The following is a 21739-nucleotide window of genomic DNA, read 5'->3' as shown; positions in this document are numbered from 1 at the left end:
TAGAGACAGGTCAAACGTTTTTTTATAATCAATCCTCAGGTTGTTTTTACAGTATATAATCGATAATATTTCAACCGGGACTGTAGCTTCTTCAATAGGAGAGAGAGAGAGAAAATGTCTGCTCCACGCTGTTGCGCATGTAAAACGCTGCTGTCACCCAGCCATCCAATGACGCGATGTGATCTTTCTCGCTCATTTTTCAAAATAAAAGCCTGAAACTATGTCTAAAGACTGTTCACAACATGGGGAAGCCACAGGAAAAAGAATCTGGTTGATATCCCTTTAAATGCAGCGAAGGCAGGCAATGGAACAGAGAGCTTTCAGGAAAAACAGTACTTGCGGGTTGGATTTTCCTCACAGACAATATTTTGACACTTTTGGAAACTGTAGAGTGTTTTCTATACTAATCTGACAATTATATGCATATTCTAGATTCTGGCCTGAGAAATAGGCAGTTTCATTTGGGTATGTTTTTCTTCCAAGCATCAAAATACTGCCCCCTACACTCAACAGGTTAATGCGAGTGTAGTGAAATGCTTGTGCTTCAAGATCCGACAGTGCAGTAATATTAAACAAGTAATCTAACAATTCCACAACTACCCAATACACACAAATCTAAGTAAAGGGATGGAATAAGAATATGTACATATAAATATATGGATGAGAGATGACAGAGCGGCATTGACAAGATGCAATAGATGGTATAAAATACACTATCTAGATATGAGTAATGCAAGATATGTAAACATTATTAAAATGGCATTATTAAAGTGACTAGTGATCCAGTTATTAAAGTGGCCAATGATTTCGAGGCTGTATGTAGGCAGCAGCGTCTCTGTGTCAGCTGTTGAACAGTTTGATGCACCTGTACTGACCTTGCCTTCTGGATGGTAGCGGGGTAAATAGGCAGTGGCTGAGGTGGTTGCTGTCCTTGATGATCTTTTAGGCCTTCCTGTGACATCAGGTGCTTTAGGTGTCCTGGAGTGCAGGTAGTTTGCCCCTGGTGATGTGTTGTGCAGACCACACCACCCTCTGGAGAGCCTTGCGGTTGCCATACCAGGAGGTGATACAGCCCGATAAGATGCTCTCAATTGTGCATCTGTAAAAGTTTGTGAGGGTTTTAGGTGACAAGCTACATTTCTTCAGCCCCCTTCACCCAAAATGTCTGTGTGGGTGGACCATTTCAGTTTGTCCGTGATGTGTACGATAAGGAAGAGATTGATTTCCTTACACCACACTCCCTGTAGGCTGTTTCGTCATTATTGGTAATCAAGCCCACTACTTTTGTGTCATCTGCAAACTTAATGACTGAGTTGGAGGTGTGCATAGCCACGCAGTCATGGGTGAACAGGGAGTACAGGAGGGGGCTGAGCATGCACCCTTGTGGGGCCCCAGTGATGAGGATCACAGAAGTGGAGATGGTGTTTCCTACAATTGCACAGGGCGGGGTTGAGACCCAGGCTCTCAAGCTTAATGACGAGCTTGGAGGGTACTATGGTGTTGAAAGCTGAGCTGCAGTCAATGAACAGCATTACATAGATATTCCTCTTGTCCAGATGGGATAGGGCAGTGTGCAGTGTGAAGGCGATTGCATCGTCTGTGGACCTATTGGGGTGGTGTGCAAATTGAAGTGGGAATAGGGTGGCAGGTAAGGTGGCAGTGATACGATCCTTGACTAGTCTCCCAAAGCACTTCATAATGACAGAAGTGAGTGCTACTGGGTGATAATCATTTAGTTCAGTTATGTTTGCCTTCTTGGGTACAGGAACAATGGTAGCCATCTTGAAGCATGTGGGGAGGGCAGACTGGGATAGGGAGAGATTGAATATGTCTTTAAACACACCAGCCAGCTGGTCTGTGCATGCTCTGAGGACGCGGCTAGGGATTCTGTCTGGGCCGGCAGCCTTGTGAGGGTTAACACGTTTAAATGTCATACTCACATCAGCCACAGAGAAGGGTGGGGGCCCACAGTCCTTGATATCGGGCTGCGTCGGTGACACTGTATTATCCTCAAATAGAGCAAAGAAGGTGTTTACATTGTCTGGAAGCAAGACGTCGGTGTCCGTGACGTGGCTGGTTTTCTTTTTTTAGTCCATAATTGCCTGTAGACCCTGCCACATATGTCTCGTGCCTGAGCCTTTGAATTGCGACTCCACTTTGTCCCTATACCAATATTCCGCTTGGTTGATTGCCTTGGAGGGTACTACACGGTTTATATTCTGCCATATTCCCAGTCATCTTTCCATGGTTAGAATGCGGTGCGAACAAAGGATCCACTTTGGGAAAGTTGTATTCCTGGTCATGAGTTGACGTCGCTTTGATATCCAATAGTTCTTCTCGGCTGTATGTAATAACACTTAAGATTTTCTGCTCTAACAACGTAAGAAATAATACATAAAAAAATGTAAAATACTGCATGGTTTCCTAAGGACTAGAAGTGAGGCGACCATCTCTGTCGGCCCCATCTTGCGCCATCTTGGGATGACTCGTACTGGAGGCAGCTCTGTAGGGTAGTCACTAGCTGGCACAGCCACAAAGTTATGAAATCTGATTTTAAACCTAACCCTCACATTCAATTAAGACCAAAAAGCACATTTTTGTTTTCATGAATTTGTACAATATATAACAAATTTGGATTTTGCAGCTGGTCCATATCTAGAGGAAATGTATCAATTCTGGACAGATACCTTCACTTCATCTTCCATGTCTGATATCTTCTTCTGAAGGACACGTGTTTCCTACAGAGAAGAGATGACACAAGCCACAATGAGACTAAACATGACAGGGCTATCAGCCTGACCATGACATTAACTAATAAAACAAAATGTAATCAAATAGACATGTTGTACCAGAACAAGAGAGAAGCAAACAGAAAGTGCATAGGCAAACATCTTGTGAAATGAGGATCTCACCCGTTTTTCTTTCTCAAGCATGGACCTCTCATTGGACCTCTCAGTCATTGTAATCTTTCTCTGCAAATGCAAAAGTCCATGGTTAAAATAGTGACAATGAGAACAATCCCTGAAACAGCAAACATTTCTCATATGAAGAGTTTAATTCCAAAACGCTATATATCCATTTTCAGATGGAGTCTATTGACTCACCTGTGAGTCAATCTAAGCAACATAAGAAAACCCCCATCAAAATCTGTCAGTTTAAGCTAGAGATATCAAACACCGCTGTAGCTTGGCCACCTTCCACTTCAGATTCGGAAGGCCGCCATAGGCGGATGCAGTGGATGGTGGCCGAGCTACAGTGGCGTTTGTTAGATCATGAGAACCTGAAAATCGGTCTTCTCACAAAAAAATGAAATGTCTGTAGTGTCCGAATGGTTTGGCCTAGAAAACTAATAGGACCACTCTTGGGATAGATGACTCTCACGATGGAGGGGGAGGGGGGGGGGGAGTCAACTTTGTTTCATTTGGAAATTAGAGCTCTACCTAGAGGGTGAGAAGCCTAGAGATGATAGTATTAGCAATGGCACATTAGAAGGGCAAGTTGCCTAACAGAAATTACTTTAGTTCTGCTTTCATAGGTAAGTAGGCATTGTTAAATGAGGGCTGATGTCAAATTTGGACACATTATGGTAATTTTGTGTGACCAAAAATGTACAGTTAATTACATTTAAATGAATGCGTTTTCAGGTGGTTTGTAGTGCAATTTCAGCTGGGGAGACGAACATCCAAGTTCAAATGAAGATTTTTTTCCATATCTACCTCTAAATCCATTGTCAAAAAACATGCTCAACCAAACCGGTTGATTTGTGTTTGTTCATGATGTCACACCTTGGTCATAGTATTTTGTGTTATCGTTATATATTTGGTCAGGCCAGGGTGTGACATGGGTTTAAATGTTGTATTTCATATTGGGGTTTTGTAGGCATTGGGATTGCGGCTGAGTAGGGGTGTAGCATAGGTTTGGCTGCCTGAGGCGGTTCTCAATCAGAGTCAGTTGATTCTCGTTGTCTCTGATTGGGAACCATATTTAGGTAGCCGGGGTTTCACTGTGTATTTCGTGGGTGATTGTTCCTGTCTCTGTGTAGTTGTTCACCAGACAGGCTGTATTAGGTTTTCACGTTCCGTTTGTTGTTTTGTATTTATAAGTTATTTCATGTAACGCGATCATTCATTAAAGAACATAAGTAACACCCACGCTGCATTTTGGTCCGACTCTCTTTCGACAAACGAACAACGCCGTTACACATGACAGAAATGTATTTGCTTGAAATCTACAGTATCACTTGAAAGTTTCATTTCAGGGAGAGAAATAATCATGTTTTGTTGCAAAACACTAAATATCCACCTGAGCCTCACTCAGACAAATAAGTATTACTTGTAGGTTTTACACAGTCAAATGTGACAAGTAATTACATTTTTTAAGGAGAAATTTACAAATTATACATTTCTGACATTAATATAAAAATATATATTTTTAAATGTATCAATAAAGTCATATGAGGTATGTATATAAAATTTTTACATTTGCCATTTTTAGCAGATGCTCTTATCCAGAGTGATTCATTCATCTTAAGATTGCTTGGTGAGAGACAACCACATATCACAGGCGAATATACAGGATAGGAACATTCCATTCCAGCTAAACAATGGATAATTAAAGTTTTGCAACAAAAGCCATTTTAATACACAATTAAAATCTATGAATAAAAAAAATCTGAGAACAGTAATATTTTACCCACACATGAAGGTAAGTCATAAGCAATCATTTCTTTTGAAAAAAAAAACACAATTGTGAAAGATTTGTGGACATAGCGTTTTTGGAACAAAACTCTTCAATATTTAGCTTTGAAAACAAACATGGTACTGTACTTCAAAAATACCAATTCCCAAGCATTTCTCTGGGAATAATCCAATGCCTTTTACTTGCATAATCTGTCATGGTTCTCACTCCTGATTCTTTCCTAATTTTATTGTGCAGTGGTCCATGTATTAGGATTTGGAAGAGTTACTCCACATTGTATTTGACAAGAACTGTAAGTTGGGAATCACAATGATAAGTCACGATATGGCACAACCGTCCATATACACTACAAGTATGTGGGCACCCCTTCAAATGAGTGGATTAAGCTTTTTCAGTCACACCTGTTGCTGACAGATATAAAATTGAGCACACAGTCATGCAGTCTCGAAAGACAAACATTGACAGTAGAATGGCCCCTACTGAAGACCTCCGTGACTTTCAACGTGGCACCGTCATAGGATGCCACCTTTCCAACAAGTCAGTTGGTCAGAATTTCTGCCCTGCTGGAGTTTCCCCGGTCAACTGTAAGTACTGTTCGTGTGGAAATGTCTAGGAGCATCAACGTCTCAGCCTTGAAGAGGTAGGCCACACAAGCTCACAGAATGGGATCGCCGAGTGCTGAAGCGTGTAACTCGTAACATTAGTCTGTCCTCGTTTGCAACACTCACAACCGAGTACCAAACGTCAGCACAGAAACTGTTTGTCGGGAGCTTCATGAAATTAGTTTTCATGGCCGAGCAGCCGCATATAAGCCTAAGATCGCCATGTGCAATGCAAAGCGTTGGCTGAAGTGGTGTAAACCTCGCCGCCATTGGCGGAAACGGGTTCTCTGGAGTGATGAATCACGCTTCACCATCTGGCAGTATAGCGGACGAATCTGGGTTTGGCGGATGCCAGGAGAACTCTACCTGCCCCAATGCATAGTGCCAAATGTAAAGTTTGATGGAAGAAGAATAATGTTCTGGGGCTGTTTTTCATGGTTCGTGCTACAGTAGGCGCCTTTGTTCCAGTGAAGGTAAATCTTAACGCAACAGCATACAATGACATTCTAGACAATTCTGCGCTTCCAACTTTGTGGCAACAGTTTGGGGAAGGCGCTTTCCTGTTTCATCATGATAATAGAAATGGTTTGTCAAGATCAGTGTGGAAGAAATTGACTGGCCCGCACAGAGCCCTGACCTCAACCCCGTCGAACACCTTTGGAACGCTGACTGTGAGCCAGGCCTAATCACCCAACATTAGTGCCAGACGTCACTAATGCTCGTTGCTGAATGGAAGCAAGTCCCCGCAGCAATGTTCCAACGTCGAGTGGAAACCTTTCCCAGAAGAGTGGAGGCTGTTATAGCAGCAAAGGGGGACCAACTCCATATTACTGCCCAAGATTTTGGAATGAGATGTTCGACGAGCAGGTGTCCACATACCATGTAGTGTACGTATTCATTGGACTCTTCTGCAATCTGGTCATTTTCATCCGTGTTATTTGATTTTGGGATGGTTTGAACTACTTTGTGTGGCGGATGAATACCAGTTAGGGATAACCACCTGTGTGACTTTCTCCAGCTGAGTCTGCACCAACACCAGCTCCTGTTTGCTGCCCTGCAGCCGGGACTTGAGTCTCTCATTTGTAGACATGGCCTCCTCGTACATCTGCAATATAAAAGATGCAACAGCAAACAGACACAGAATATCATAACATGCCACAGTATTTTACTACTACACTTTACTTGAACCCTCTGTCATAAAGGCTACATAATACTTCCATTATCATGACATAACAGATGTCACAACAGATCATTAGCTACCTACGCCAGTTTGCTAGCTTTAAGAAACTGTCAGAGAATTTTACATTACAGGTTACCTTCTTATAGTCAGTGCATCCTGCCTCTTCCTCAGCCTTTTTCCGAGCTGCCATTCTGTTTTCCCTGCGAGCGTCATACGCTTCTCGGTCGTAAGCACCAGACGAGTCCAGTCTGAGGTAAAGATAACAAATGACTGAAACTACTTCACTGTGCCAGAGCTTGATCATCAATATACTTTATATTTCACCTCTATTTAACCAGGTAGGCTAGTTGAGAACAAGTTCTCATTTAGAACTGCGAGATTTTGAGCCGAATTGTAATAAAAAGGTCAGTTACAAAGGAGGCCTGAGTAATAAAGTTGACCAATGGCTGTTAGGATATGCATGAACGCCCGGTAGTGAAAATCTTTGATAAAGTGAGCTGAGATGAAAGCAGCTTACCTGGATACTCTTTCATGCTGAAAACAAACAAAAAAGATATGTCACTTACAAAATGCATAAAACATGAGTAGTTTGAATGATCTTCAACACTGAGATGTAAATGGCTTCTACCTGGTTAATATTGCACACTCGGATCGTAACTTTTGCTTGGGACTGTATTTTAAATCAACCTATGCTTATTGGGCTTTAATGAACAGGAATAAAATAGGCACTTGTTAGGACAGATGACACTTGTATATGACCCCTATGTTCAGAACCTTTGATTGTGCATTCTGTGGGGTTTCACACATATTTCTCCCCAGCGCAATTAACTTAAAATCAAAGTTTTCAGTGAAATACCATGACAACATTGACAGCAATATATCAAGTAATGATAAAATGACAAAATGGACAGTCTAAGAAAATTCCATACAGTATTTGACATACAATTTATAAAAAATATATACAGTGGGGAGAACAAGTATTTGATACACTGCTGATTGTGCAGGTTTTCCTACTTACAAAGCATGTAGAGGTCTGTAATTGTTATCATAGGTACATTTCAACTGTGAGAGACGGAATCTAAAACAAAAATCTAGAAAATCACATTGTATGCTTTTTAAGCAATTAATTTGCATTTTATTGCATGACATAAGTATTTGATACATCAGAAAAGCAGAACTTAATATTTGGTACAGAAACCTTTGTTTGCAATTACCGAGATCATACGTTTCCTGTAGTTCTTGACCAGGTATGCACACACTGCAGCAGGGATTTTGGGTCGTTGTCATGCTGGAAGACTCAGTCAGGACCCATCTTCAATGCTCTTACTGAGGGAAGGAGGTTGTTGGCCAAGATCTCGCGATACATGGCCCCATCCATCCTCCCCTCAACACGGTGCAGTCGTCCTGTCCCTTTGCAGAAAAGCATCCCCAAAGAATGATGTTTCCACCACCATGCTTCACGGTTGGGATGGTGTTCTTGGGGTTGTACTCATCCTTCTTCCTCCAAACACGGCGAGTGGAGTTTAATCCAAAAATATATATTTTTGTCTCATCAGACCACATGACCTTCTCCCAATCCTCCTCTAGATCATCCAGATGGTCATTGGCAAACTTCAGACAGGCCTGGACATGCGCTGGCTTGAGCAGGATGACCTTGCATGCGCTGCAGGATTTTATTCCATGATGGCGTAGTATGTTACTAATGGTTTTCTTTGAGACTGTGGTTCCAGCACTCTTCAGGTCATTGACCAGGTCCTGCCATGTAGTTCTGGGCTGATCCCTCACCTTCCTCATGATCATTGATGCCCCACGAGGTGTGATCTTGCATGGAGCCCCTACCGAGCGTGATTGATCGTCATCTTGAACTTCTTCCATTTTCTAATAATTGCGCCAACAGTTGTTGCCTTCTTACCAAGCTGATTGCCTATTGTCCGGTAGCCCATCCCAGCCTTGTGCAGGTCTACAATTTTTTTCCCTGATGTCCTTACACAGCTCTTTGGTTTTGGCCATTGTGGAGAGGTTGGAGTCTGTTTGTTTGAGTGTGTGGACAGGTGTCTTTTATACAGGTACCGAGTTCAAACAGGTGCAGTTAATACAGGTAATGAGTGGAGAACAGGAGGGCTTCTTAAAAACTAACAGGTCTGTGAGAGCCGGAATTCTTACTGGTTGGTAGGTGATCAAATACTTATGTCATGCAATAAAATGCAAATTAATTACTTAAAAATCATACAATGTGGTTTTCTGGATTTTTGTTTTAGATTCGGTCTCTGACAGTTGAAGTGTACCTATGATAAAAATGTCAGACCTCTACATGCGTTGTAAGTAGGAAAACCTGCCGTGTATCAAATGCTTGTTCTCCCCGCTGTATTTGTATCCAAAAGCAGGTTGTGAGCATCTTGAGTAATATGTCAGTCTTAGAGATTTGTTTTCCTTTTACAGTACCAGTCAAAAGTTGACACACCTACTCATTCAAGGGTTCTTTTTTACATTTTTTGTTTTTACTATTTTGACCATTGTAGAATAAGAGTGAAGACATCAAAACTATGAAATAACACATGAAAGCATGTAGTAACCAAAAAAAGTGTTAAACAAATAGCAGTCACCATTTGCCTTGGTGACAGTTTTGCACACTCTTGGCATTCTCTCAACCAGCTTCACCTGGAATGCTTTTCCAACAGTCTTGAAGGAGTTCCCACATATGCTGAGCACTTGTTGGCTTCTTTTTCTTCACTCTGCGTTCCAACTCTTCCCAAACCATCTCAATTGGGTTCAGGTCGGGTGATTGTGGAGGCCAGGTCATCTGATGCAGCATGCCATCATCATCTTTCCTCAAATAACCCTTACACAGCCTGGAGGAGTGTTGGGTCATTGTCCTGTTGAAAAACAAATAATAGTGGGACTAAGTGCAAACAAGATGGGATGGCATATTGCTGCAGAATGCTGTGGTACCCATGCTGGTTAAGTGTTCCTTGAATTCTAAATAAATCACCAGCAAAGCACACCCACACCATAACACCTCCTCCTCCATGCTTCACGGTGGGAACCACACATGCATAGATCATCCGTTCACTACTCTTCATCTCACAAATACACGGCGGTTGGAACCAAAAATCTCAAATTTGGACTCAGACCAAATGAGAGAATTCCACCGGAATCAAGTAAGTCTCTTCTTATTATTGGTGTCCGTTAGTAGTGGTTTCTTTGCAGCAATTCAACCATGAAGCCCTGATTCACGCAGTCTCCACTGAATAGATCATGTTGAGATGTGTCTTTTACTTGAACTGTGTGACGCATTTATTTGGGCTGCAATCTGAGGTGCAGTTAACTCTAATGAAATTATCCTCTGCAGCAGATGTAACTCTGGATCTTCCTTTCCTGTGGCGGTCCTCATGAGAGACAGTTTCATTATAGCTCTTGATGGTTTTTACGACTGCACTTGAAGAAACTTTCAAAGTACTTTAAGTTTTCCAGATTGACTGACTATCATGTCTTAAAGTAACCATGGACTGTCAATTCTCTTTGCTTATTTGAGAATTTCTTGCCATAATATGGACTTGGCCTTTTACCAAATAGGTCCGTCTTCTGTGTATCATCCCTACCTTGCCACAACACAACACATTAATTAAGAAGGAAAGAAATGCCACAAATGAACTTTTAACAATGCACACCTGTTAATTGATATGCATTCCAGGTAACTACCTCACAAAGCTGGTTGAGAGAATGCCAAGAGTGTACAAAGCTGTCATCAAGGCAAAGGGTGGTTACTTTGAAGAATCTCAAATATAAAATAGATTTTGATTTGTTTAACACTGTTTTGGGTACTACATGATTCCATGTGTGTTATTTCATTGTTTTGATGTCTTCACAATTATTCTACAATGCAGAAAATAGTAAAAATAAGGAAAAACCCTGGAATGAGTAGGTGTGTCCAAACCAAATAGGGGTATTGTAAAGTAGTTGGCTCCTGTGAAAACGTACTGTGGTGTTATATGACATTTCTGCCCCATGCAACATTGTGCATTTCTATGTGACTTGTCAACTGGTACAGTATAGCCTGTGTCTTTGCTTGAAATTCATCAGCTTACAGTGAGTGTATCAACGGAATTCAGATAATGAGTGGAATATATTGTTATATACAACCCAGGTATTTCGTCAGTGTCTTGTACAATAGATTACAATTCCAATTGGTTGCACAGAGTGTATCTTTCCACTTTGTCCAATTGCTGGCTGATGGAGAATGATTATGTAGTATTTACAGCCACATTCATGTATGATTTGGTTTTACCTGCCAATTGAAATTGATGTAAAATTGATACATGTATGAGGAAAAATGTAGAATTTTACATTGTTCAGCACTTTATAAAACTATATATACACACTATATAGCCAAAAGTATGTGGACTCCTGCTCGTCAAACATCTCATTCCAAAGTCATGGGCATTAATATGGAGTTGGTCCCTCCTTTGCTGTTGTAACAGCCTCAACTCTTTTGGGAAGGCTTTCCGCTAGATGTTGAAACACTGTTGCGGGGAATTGCTTCCATTCAGTCACTGGTGTTGGGCTATTAGTTCTGGCTCACAGTTGGCATTCTAATTCATCCCAAAGGTGTTCGATGGGGTTGAGGTTAGGGCTCTGTGCAGGCCAGTCAATTTCTTCCACACCGAACTCAACAAACCATTTCTGTATGGACCTTGCTTTGCGCACTGGGCATTGTCATGCTGAAACATGAAAGGGCTTTCCCAAACTGTTGCCACCAAGTTGGATCATTATATGCTGTTGCGTTAAGATGTCCCTTCACTGGAACTAAGGGGCCGAGCCAGAACGGTGAAAAACAGCCCCGGACCATTATTCCTCCTCCACCAAACTTTACAGTTGTCACTATGCATTGGGGCAGGTAGCATTCTCCTGGCATCCGCCAAACCCAAATTCGTTAAGCGGACTGCCAGAGAGACATTGTTTGCAGATTATAATAATAATGAATTACATTTCTATAGAGCTTTTCATAGAATCTCAAAGTGCTTCAAGAGCAAAGAACAAACAAGCAATATGAAAGCTGCATCGGAGAGAGCTGGTCGGAGGATGGTAAATGATTGTGATGGAGTCTGCTGATGATCTTGTAGAGGGCTGGGAACCAGACTCAATTGTATAACCACTTCTCCTCTTCCACTCTGTGTAGCACCCACTTGGGTGATGCCTCAGCACCTCTGGGTGCCAGAAAGCTCTTCAACACAAAATTCAGAATAGTACCCAGTTGTCCTCGCTACGAGCCCTCTGTCTCAGCACTGCTGTATTCCTCCATCTGCCATTCCTCTCCCATTTCAGGTAACTCCTCAAATGATGTTCTTGGAATAGCTGGTACTGTGTCCAGATGTTTTTGCAAACAAAAACATTAGCCATTTCGCTAGCTAGCTAGCCAAGCCTAAAAGTGTCAACCTGTTAGTCAATCTGCAAATCCATGGCTCAAATACACCAGATACAGTATATGCAATTAAACTCAATGTTATCAAAAACAAAAGAGCTGATTAAAAACACCTAACAGATTACTAAATATTTACACATTTATAGGAGCTCTCTGCTGAGGCTGATACTAGGGCACCGTGGCAACTATAGAACATACTCATACATAGTCATTTAAGCATGTTATCCCTTGTAAGGCTGCCGGCCTAGACGTCATCTGAAGCCACGTCCTCAGACCATGTGCAGACCAGCTGCCTGGAGTGTTTACGGACATATTCAATCTCTCCATATCCCAGTTTGTTGTCCCCACTTCCTTCAAGATGTCCACCATTGTTACTGTTCTCAAGAAAGTAAGGGACAGTAACTGAACTAAATAACTATCACCCTGTAGCACTCATTTATGTCATCATGAAGTGCTTCAAGATGCTAGTTAAGGACCATATCACCTCCATCTTACCTGACAACCTAGACCCACTACAATTCGCATACCGCCCGAGTGGCGCAGAGGTCTAAGGCACTGCATCTCAGTGCTAGAGGCGTCACTACTGACACCCTGGTTTGATTCCAGGTTGTATCACAAACAGCCGGATTGGGGAGTCCAATAGGGTGGAGCACAATTGGCCCAGCGTCATCCGGGTTTGGCCGGTGTAGGCCGTCATTGTAAATAAGAATTTGTTCATAACTGACTTGGCTAGTTACATAAAGGATAAAAAAATAAACAGATCCGCAGATGACTCAATCGCCATTGCACTGCACACTGCCCTATCCCACCTGGACAAGGGAAACCCCTATAAAAGAACGCTGTTCATCGACTGTAGCTCAGCCTTCAACACTACAGTGGCTTCCAAGCTAATCACTAAAGTCAGGGCCCTGGGTCTGGGTCCTGGACTTCTTGACGGGCTGACCCCAAGTGGTGAAGGTAGGCAACAACACCTGCACCACACTAATCCTCTGTCACACCCTGATCTATTCCACCTGTCTTTGTGTTCGTCTCCACCCCCCACCAGTTGTCTCCCATTTCCTCTAATTATCCCCTGTGTATTTATACCTGCATTTTTTATTTATCTGTTTCCAATTCGTCTTGTCAAGTCCTACCAACATTTTGCAGTGTTTCCTGTGCTCTAGTTTTTCCTTTTCCTAGTTCTGATCTCTTTGCCTGTCCTGACCCTGATCCAGCTCCCTCATTTTCGAGCTGCTGCCTTTGTTCCTCCCGGACCGCTTGAAGACAGTATACAGAGCCTTGTGAAAGTCCTTCTCACCCCCTTAAAAGATTTAGATGCACTATTGTAAAGTGGCTGTTCCACTGGATGTCATAAGGTGAATGCACCAATTTGTAAGTCGCTCTGGATAAGAGCGTCTGCTAAATGACTTAAATGTAAATGTAAATGTATTCGGCCCCCTTGAACTTTGCGACCTTTTGCCAGTGCTTTGAGAGACTAGTCAAGGACCATATCACTTCCACCCTACCTGACACCCTAGACCCACTCCAATTTGCTTACTGCCCCAACAGGTCCACAGACGACGCAATCGCAACCACACACAGCCCTAACCCATCTGGACAAGAGGAATACCGATGTGAGAATGCTGTTCATCGACTACAGCTCAGCATTTAACACCATAGTACCCTCCAAACTCGTTATCAAGCTCGAGACCCTGGGTCTGACTGCAACTGGGTACTGGACTTCCCGACGGGCCACCCCTAGGTGGTGAGGATAGGTAACAACATCTTCACCCCGCTGATCCTCAACACTGGGGCCCATAACGGTGCGTTCTGAGCCCTCTACTGTACTCCCTGTTCACCCACGACTGCGTGACCACGCACGCCTCCAACTCAATCAGCAAGTTTGCAGACGACACTACAGTGTTAGGCTTGATTACCAACAATGATGAGACGGCCTACAGGGAGGAGGTGAGGGCCCTCGGAGTGTTGAGGAGTGTGAGGGCCCTCGGAGTTACTTTGTTGATGCACCTTTGGCAGCGATTTCTAAAACATTTCTAAAAACCTGTTTTCACTTTGTCATTGTGGAGTATTGTGTGTAGATTAATGAAGGACAACATGTATTTTATCCCTTTTAGAATAAGGCTGTAATGTATCAAAATGTGTAAAAGGTCAAGGGGTCTGGATTTGAGGTAAACTGTCATATCCAGGATGGAGTGTCATGCACTCCACCCCTCCTGCAGTCAGGTGGCACCGGTCCATAACCTGGAACACATGACATAGATGGAAGCGACTTCATCATTCACTGGAGACTTGAAGACAGAACCTTACCAAGAGAGCTGTGACTGATAGTTTGTGGTTGGACAGCCAAATCCATATAAATCGAATGCTGTTCTGGTTAGACAGTTGAAGTTGTACTCTATACATAATTAAAATATTGTAAACATGTCCCTTGATAAACGTGCATATACTTTTTGTAGCGATGGTTCCATTGAAACTGAAGCTCATGCATTGCTTTACTGTGGGCTATAAAAATATATATATCATTCCTAATTTTGTGGTATCAGCTGTCTAGCTAAAATGAAAATGTTAACGATCTTGATGAAAATAACAAATTGTGACATTTTACCAGATAACAATTATGTAAATGCCTGCGCCCAAAGCCTTATCCTCCAATGGAGACGTGCCTAATAGTTATTTTATCCACTGTACTTTGCAGCTATGTGTATAGATGTAATACATTATAGACAATGCCACCATGTTTGACTATGATTGTTTTTAAGTGTCTCAAAACGAAATTTGAGTGGTCAGCAATGTGGTTAAAAACAGTAAGTATTTTGTATTATTGTGGAGTGACACTTAAATACATTTTTTGGTCCCGCTTTAAGTGACGTGCAGTTTATAAAGGCTTCATAAAGGCTTCATCTATTATGCAATTATTATTTTTTACATGTACATAATTTAGCACACAGTCTTATCCAGAGTGACTTACAGGAACAATTTGAGTTTAAGTACCTTGCTCAAGGGCACAATGGCAGATTTTTCACATAGTTGGCTCTGGATCCAAACCAGCAACCATTGGGTTACTGGATCAATGCTCTTAACCCCTAGGTTACGTAAATAAAGGGTTCATAAATGTGTCATAACCGTGTGACATAACCATCAATGTCAAATGTGACATAACCCACTATGTCAAATATCACATAAACCTGTTCTTTATAAAGGGTGGCATAAGCAGCGCTTAATAAAGGCTTTATAAATCATATTAAATTGAGGTTTCACAAAGCATTTTGTAACCTTGTCATGCATCTTGGTAGAGCATTGCAACACCAGGATAGTGGGTTTGATTGCTGGGACCACCCACACATAAAAATGTATGCACACATGACTATTAGTCGCTTTGGATTAAAGAGTCTGCTACATTTGATGTAATATATTACACTAAAACATTTCTAGGATGGCCCAACCTCTATATATTGGACCTGACCTCAAGATTCCACAAAATGCTGTTCTGCAGGATGACACACACTAAAAGTGCAGTCATATGCACAGCAAACAACTTTGGAAGGGCCTTTTAAAATCATTTTAACATTTTGGCCTAATTCCATTTTCTCGGTTTTATTTTCTGGTTTTCCCAGTTTTTTCACACTTTTTTAAAATAGAAAAAACAGAACAATTTGATTTTCTGTGTTAACAACAATTCTTCAACCACACCAGGAGATGACTTTTGAGTTCTGTGAAAAATCTAAGAAACTTATGTTTGAGTGTAATTGCCCTTTAATTCAGTGCCCATTCTCTGCACTGTTGTTTGGTTAGCTGTGTTTTCATAGTACAGTAAGTGCACGTGATGAGTTTCCCACTTGTTTTGCCACTTGACAGCGAAAAACTAGTAAGTAAACCTTAACTGATAAACTTGGGAATTCATTTTTCCGGCGATGAAAGCCAGCTGTCCAGGCCCTGAGGCAGCAAAGCAGCCCCAAACCATGATGCTCCCTACACCATAGTTTACAGTTGGGATGAGGTTTTCATGTTGTGTCAATGGTGTAAGGGGGTGAAGTCAAGTGAAGAAGAGCAGAGTATAATGAACAGGCGCGCTTTTATTATTGTTCCAAAAACGAGAGCACTACATAAATCAAACACGCTCAAAAAAACGGAACATAACAGTAAAGCGTGTAAACTAACACCACATAACACAAAACAATTACACACAAAACATGATGGGAACCAGAGAGTTAAATATAAGTGGATTGATTGGGGAAATAAAAACCAGGTGTGTATGGAAACAAGACAAGACAAATGGATATATGAAAAATGGATCGGCGATGGCAAGAAAGCCGGTGACGTCGATCGCCGCTCGAACAAGGAGACGACGTCGGCGGAAATCGTGACAGAACCCCCCCCCACTTGAGGCGCGGCTCCAGCGGTGCGCCAACACCGGCCTCGAGGACGACCCTGAGGACGAGGTGCAGGGCGATCCGGCCAGCGACGGTGAAACTCCCGCAGCAGTTCAATATCCAAAACATCTGTAACCGGAACCCAGCACCTCTCCTCCGGCCCGTACCCCTCCCACTCCACGAGGTACTGAAGGCCCCCCATCTGATGCCTGGAATGAACGATGTACGCCGGGGCCCCCTCGATGTCCAAAGGGGGCGGAGGGACCTCCTGCACCTCAGATTCCTGGAGAGGACCTGCCACCACCGGCCTGAGGAGAGACACATGGAACGAGGGGTTAATACGATAATAAGAGGGAAGTTGTAATCTGTAACATACCTCGTTCAGCCTCCTCAGGACATTAAATGGCCCCACAAACCACGGACGCAGCTGCCGGGAGGGCAGCCGGAGGGGCAGGTTACGGGTCGAGTGACAGACCCAGTCCCCCGGGGTCTCACTGCGGTGACGGTCCACACTGGTTTTCTGGCGACACGCGGCTCGCTGGAGATGGACACGGCCGGCCTCCCATGTCTCCTCCGCACACTTAAACCAGTCGTCCACCGCAGGAGTCTCGGTCTAACCCGGATGCCATGGTGCCAGAACTGGCTGGTACCCCAATACACACTGAAAGAGGGAGAGGTTAGTGGAGGAGTGGCGAAGCGAGTTCTGTGCCATCTCGGCCCAGGGCACGAACACTGCCCACTCCCGCGGCCGGTCCTGGCAATAGGACTGCAGAAACCTGCCCACATGCTGTTTGACTCTCTCTACCTGCCCGTTACTCTCGGGGTGAAAAAACCTGAGCTAAGGCTGATCGAGACCCCCAGACATTCCATGAACGCCTTCCAAACTCTCGTTGTGAACTGGGGACCCTGATCCGACACTAAATCCTCAGGCACCCTGTAGTGCCGGAAGACGTGTGTAAACAGGGCCTCCGCAGTCTGTAGGGCCGTAGGGAGACCAGGCAGAGGGAGGAGATGACAGGACTTAGAAAAACGATCCACAACGACCAGGATCGTGGTATTTCCCTGTGAGGGAGGAAGATCTGTTAAGAAAGTCACTGACAGATGTGACCAAGGTTGTTGTGGAACGGGTAAGGGATGTAACTTACGTCTGGTCAGGTGACTCGGAGCCTTACACTGGGCACACACCGAGCAGGAGGAAACAAACCCTCACGTCCTTAGCCAAAGTGGGCCACCAGTACTTCCCAGTCAGACAGCGCACCGTCCGACCGATCCCTGGATGACCAGAGGGAGACGTTGCCTCAGGTTGCGGTGGTCAGTCCAGATGAGGAAAGGGTGTTTAGCCCCGTCAAGCCAATGTCTCCACGCTTTCAACGCTTCAACCACAGCCAACAACTCCCGGTCCCCCACATCATAGTTACGCTCCGCTGGGCTGAGCTTTTTCGAGAAGAAAGCACAGGGGGGTGCTGTGAGAGCACGGCTCCTATCCCAGCCTTGGACGAGTCCACCTCCACTATGAATGCCAAAGAGGGATCCGAATTGATCAGCCGACCACTACAACCTTACAGGACCCCCCATTCAGCAGTGAGGTAATGGGTTTAGCAACCTGGCCAAAACCCCGGATAAATATACAGTAGTAATTGGCAAACCCTAAAAATCGCTGCACCTCCTTTACCATGGTGGGAGTCGGCCAATTAAGCACGGCTGCAATGCTGTCACTCTCCATCTCCACGCTTGATGTGGAAATGCGATAACCTAGGAAGGAGACGGCCTGCTGAAAGAACAGGCATTTCTCAGCCTTGACATACAGGTCATGCTCCAACAGTCGTCCGAGTACCTTGCACACCAAGGACACATTCTCGGCGCGTGTAGCGGAGTAAGTCAGAATGTCATAAATATACACCACTACACCCTGCCTGTGCAGGTCCCTGAAAATCACGTCTACAAAGTATTGGAAAACTGATGGAGCATTCATCAACCCGTACGGCATGACAAGGTACTCATAATGTCCTGTGGTGGTACTGCACGCTGTCTTCCACTTGACTCCCTCCTGGTTACGCACCAGGTTATATGCACTCCTGAGATCCAGTTTCATGAAGAGGTGCGCCCCATGCATTGACTCAATCACCGTGGCGATAAGAGGTAGCAGGTAACTGTACCTCACCGTGATTTGATACCTCTATAGTCAATGCACGAGCATAAACCTCCATCCTTCTTCTTCACAAAAAATAAAAACTTGAGGAGGCGGGTGAAATAGAGGGCCGAATATACCCAACGCAGGGATTCAGAGACATTTGTATCCATAGCCACCATCTCTGCCTGCGACAGGGTATACAGGTGACTCGTGGGAAGCACAGCGTCTGCCAAATCGGCATATTCTGGGGGGGACTTTCCACCGTGCAGCACCAATGAAAACCCCTACACACCTCCCTGAGCACTCTCACGACCACCCCGTGCGAGTCCTCTGTTGCTAGGAAATAGTGGGGTTATGCAGAGCCAACCAGGGAAGGCCTAGTACCACAGGAAACGCAGGAGAGTCAATGAGAAAGAAACTGATTCTCTCCTCATGATCCCCCTGCATAACCATGGCCAAGGAGATGGTGGCCTCCCTGATTAGCTCGGACAAATCCACCACTTGGGCGAAGGAAATGTTGGCATCCCTGCAGGCCAGCTCATGTCGGATGTCCTCTCGTAGGCTGCATCGATAGTGGTCGATGAGGGCCCTGTCGTTCCAGCCTGCTCCGGCGGCCAAGGTCCGGAATTCCAGGGCGAAGTCCTGGGCGCTCCTCGTCCCCTGCCTCAAATGGAAGAGCCTTCCCCCGCAGCTCTGCCCTCAGGTGGATGGTCGAAGACGGACCTGAAGCGACGGGTGAAATCCTCGAAGTGGTCTGGCACCATGTCTCCTTCTCTTCACACGGCATTTGCTCACTCCAGCGCTCTTCCTGTGAGGCAGGAGACGAGGGCGGCCACTCTCTCCCCTCCTGAGGAAGCTGGGTGCACAGTGGCCAGGTAGAGGTCCAGTTGCAAGAAGAATCCCTAGCACTGTTCTGCCATTCCATCATACTCCCTGGGAAGGGAGAGACGCATCCCCCCGGAATTCTCTCCGGATAGAACGGGTGGAGACAAACCCAGTTGTGCTGGTCGAGGCATTGGAGGGACTTCCTGTCTCTCCCAGCGGTCCATGGTCTGGACAACGCAATCCATCATGGCACCGCCATTTCTGACCCAAGCAACATTGCATAAGATCAACTTCTATGTGACGTGCACTGTAACCTCTACTGTATCATTAGCTAAAATCATAGGCTTTTCAGCAGTGGATTGTTACTACACCACATTTTTTAAATTGTAGCACTAGCACATTTAGAGACAATTTCCATGTTGCCCTACAGTATTGAAGCACACTGGCTGACAAAGGATGATGATGTAGTAGTTACAGCCACATATGATGTGGTTTTACCAGATAACCTAAAATGAGTTCAACAGGAAAGTGGGCCTGTCAGGTAGCCAGAAGCTTTTTTTGCACAGATTCCAGCCGGCATCCAGTGATTTATTTAGTCACCGTCATTCTGGCCATTCTACAGGGTTAAAAACTCTGATAACTGTTGAATCGATTATGATAGAAAGCCAATATTCCAACCCCCATGGCTCTAAGAGGACCACACACACACAGGTTTCTCAAACGACTGCCTTGCCTGGTTCACCAACTACTTCTCAGACAGAGTTCAGTGTGTCAAATCTGAGGGCCTGTTGTCCAGACCTCTAGCAGTCTCTATGGGGGTGCCACAGGGTTCAATCCTCGGGGCGGCTCTTTTCTCTATATACATCAATGATGTCGCTCTTGCTGCTGGTGACTCTCTGATCCACCTCTACGCAGACAACACCATTCTGTATACATCTGATACTTCTTTGGACACTTTGTTAACTAACCTCCAAACGAGCATCAATGCCATACAACACTCTTTCCGTGGCCTCCAATTGCTCTTAAACACTAGTAAAACTCAATGCATGCTTTTCAACCGTTCGCTGCTGGCACCCGCCCGACTAGCATCACTCACATCAAGCTGTTTTTTCCACGCACAGTCTTGATAAACAATAGATTTGGCAAGTTTGTTAGGACATTTACTTTGTGCATGACAAACAATTTTTCCAACAATGTCTTTACCTTGTAAAGAAACTGGAGGAAACAGATACACAAGTATCTATATCCACAGTAAAACGAGTCCTAAATCAAAATAACATGAAAGGCTGCTCAACAAGGAAGAAGCCACTGCTCCAAAACCACCATAAAAAAGTCAGACTACGTTTTGCAACTGCACATGGGGACAAAGATTTGTACTTTTTGGAGAAATGTCCTCTGGCCTGATGAAACAAAAATAGAACTGTTTGGCCATAATGTCCATCGTTGTGTGGCGGAAAAAGGGGGAGGCTGGCAAGCCGAAGAACACCATCCCAAACGTGAAGCACAAGGGTGGCAGGATCATGTTGTGAGGGTGCTTTGCTGCAGGAGGGACTGGAGCACTTCACAAAATACATGGCATAATTTAAAGGAAAATGTGGATATATTGAAGCAACATCAGGAAATAAATGCTTGGTCACAAATGGGTCTTCCAAATGGACAATGACACAAAGCATACTTCCAACGTTGTGGCAAAATGGCTTAAGGACAACAAAGTCAAGGTATTGGAGTGGCCATCACAAAGCCCTGACCTCAAACTACTCAAAACTCAAAATACCAGCAACAGTGTGTGAAAACCTTGTGAAGACTTAAAGAAAACGTTTGACCTCTGTCATTGCCAACAAAGGGTATATAACAAAGTATTGAGATAAACTTTTGTTATTGACCAAATACTTATTTTCCACAATAATTTGCAAATAAATTCATAAAAAATCCTACAATGTGATTTTCTGGATGTTATTTCTCATTTTGTCTGTCATAGTTGAAGTGTACCTATGATGAAAATTACAGGCCTCTCTCATCTTTTTAATTGGGAGAACTTACACAATTGGTGGCTGACTAAATACTTTTTTGCCCCACTGTATATGTATATCACACACGCACACACAAAATATATTTTTTTGATTGGACACGCTACCTATTGAAGCACAGTGGCTGATGGAGAATGATGATGTAGTTAGGTACAGCCCCATCCATATATGATTTAGTTTCACCATCCAACGTGAATTGATATCAATTGATACATTTATGATGTAAAAAATAGAATGTTGCCAGTGATCAGCAATTAATGAGTGTGTATGCAAATTGCAAGAGTGATTTGGTGCAGTGAACAAATGACTGAATTTGTTTGTGGTATTCATTCAATTGAGAATGTGCTAAGGGTTTTAAAACAGGAGGCATTTTGATGATCTCTTTTTTTTGTGTGTGTTTAGAGTTGTGATGTACCACATACTTGTGCATATTGTACCAAAGTGATTGGTACAAAGTAACTTCAAAGTGAACGTGTTTGAGTTTCCA

At 43.8% G+C, this 21739-nt stretch overlaps 1 protein-coding gene across 1 annotated transcript in view; it reads right to left on the bottom strand.

Annotated features, from left to right (window-relative positions):
• The window catches only part of LOC118399950 (protein phosphatase 1 regulatory subunit 12B-like), a 30158-nt gene that overhangs the window by 4175 nt on the left and 4244 nt on the right, over window positions 1–21739 (bottom strand). Inside the window, exons 2-6 of the mRNA XM_035796191.2 lie at window positions 6998–7014; window positions 6617–6728; window positions 6301–6405; window positions 2913–2972; window positions 2688–2738 (exon numbers count right to left, since the gene is read on the bottom strand). Of these exons, the coding sequence (XP_035652084.1) occupies window positions 2688–2738; window positions 2913–2972; window positions 6301–6405; window positions 6617–6728; window positions 6998–7014 (345 nt within the window). The remainder of the gene's footprint in view (window positions 1–2687; window positions 2739–2912; window positions 2973–6300; window positions 6406–6616; window positions 6729–6997; window positions 7015–21739) is intronic.

This window comes from Oncorhynchus keta, chromosome 21, assembly GCF_023373465.1.
Source record: "Oncorhynchus keta strain PuntledgeMale-10-30-2019 chromosome 21, Oket_V2, whole genome shotgun sequence".
In the NCBI taxonomy this organism is placed as follows: Eukaryota; Metazoa; Chordata; class Actinopteri; order Salmoniformes; family Salmonidae; genus Oncorhynchus; species Oncorhynchus keta.
Note: the sequence above shows the minus strand (reverse complement) of the source record. Positions and strands in the feature narration are given on the sequence as shown.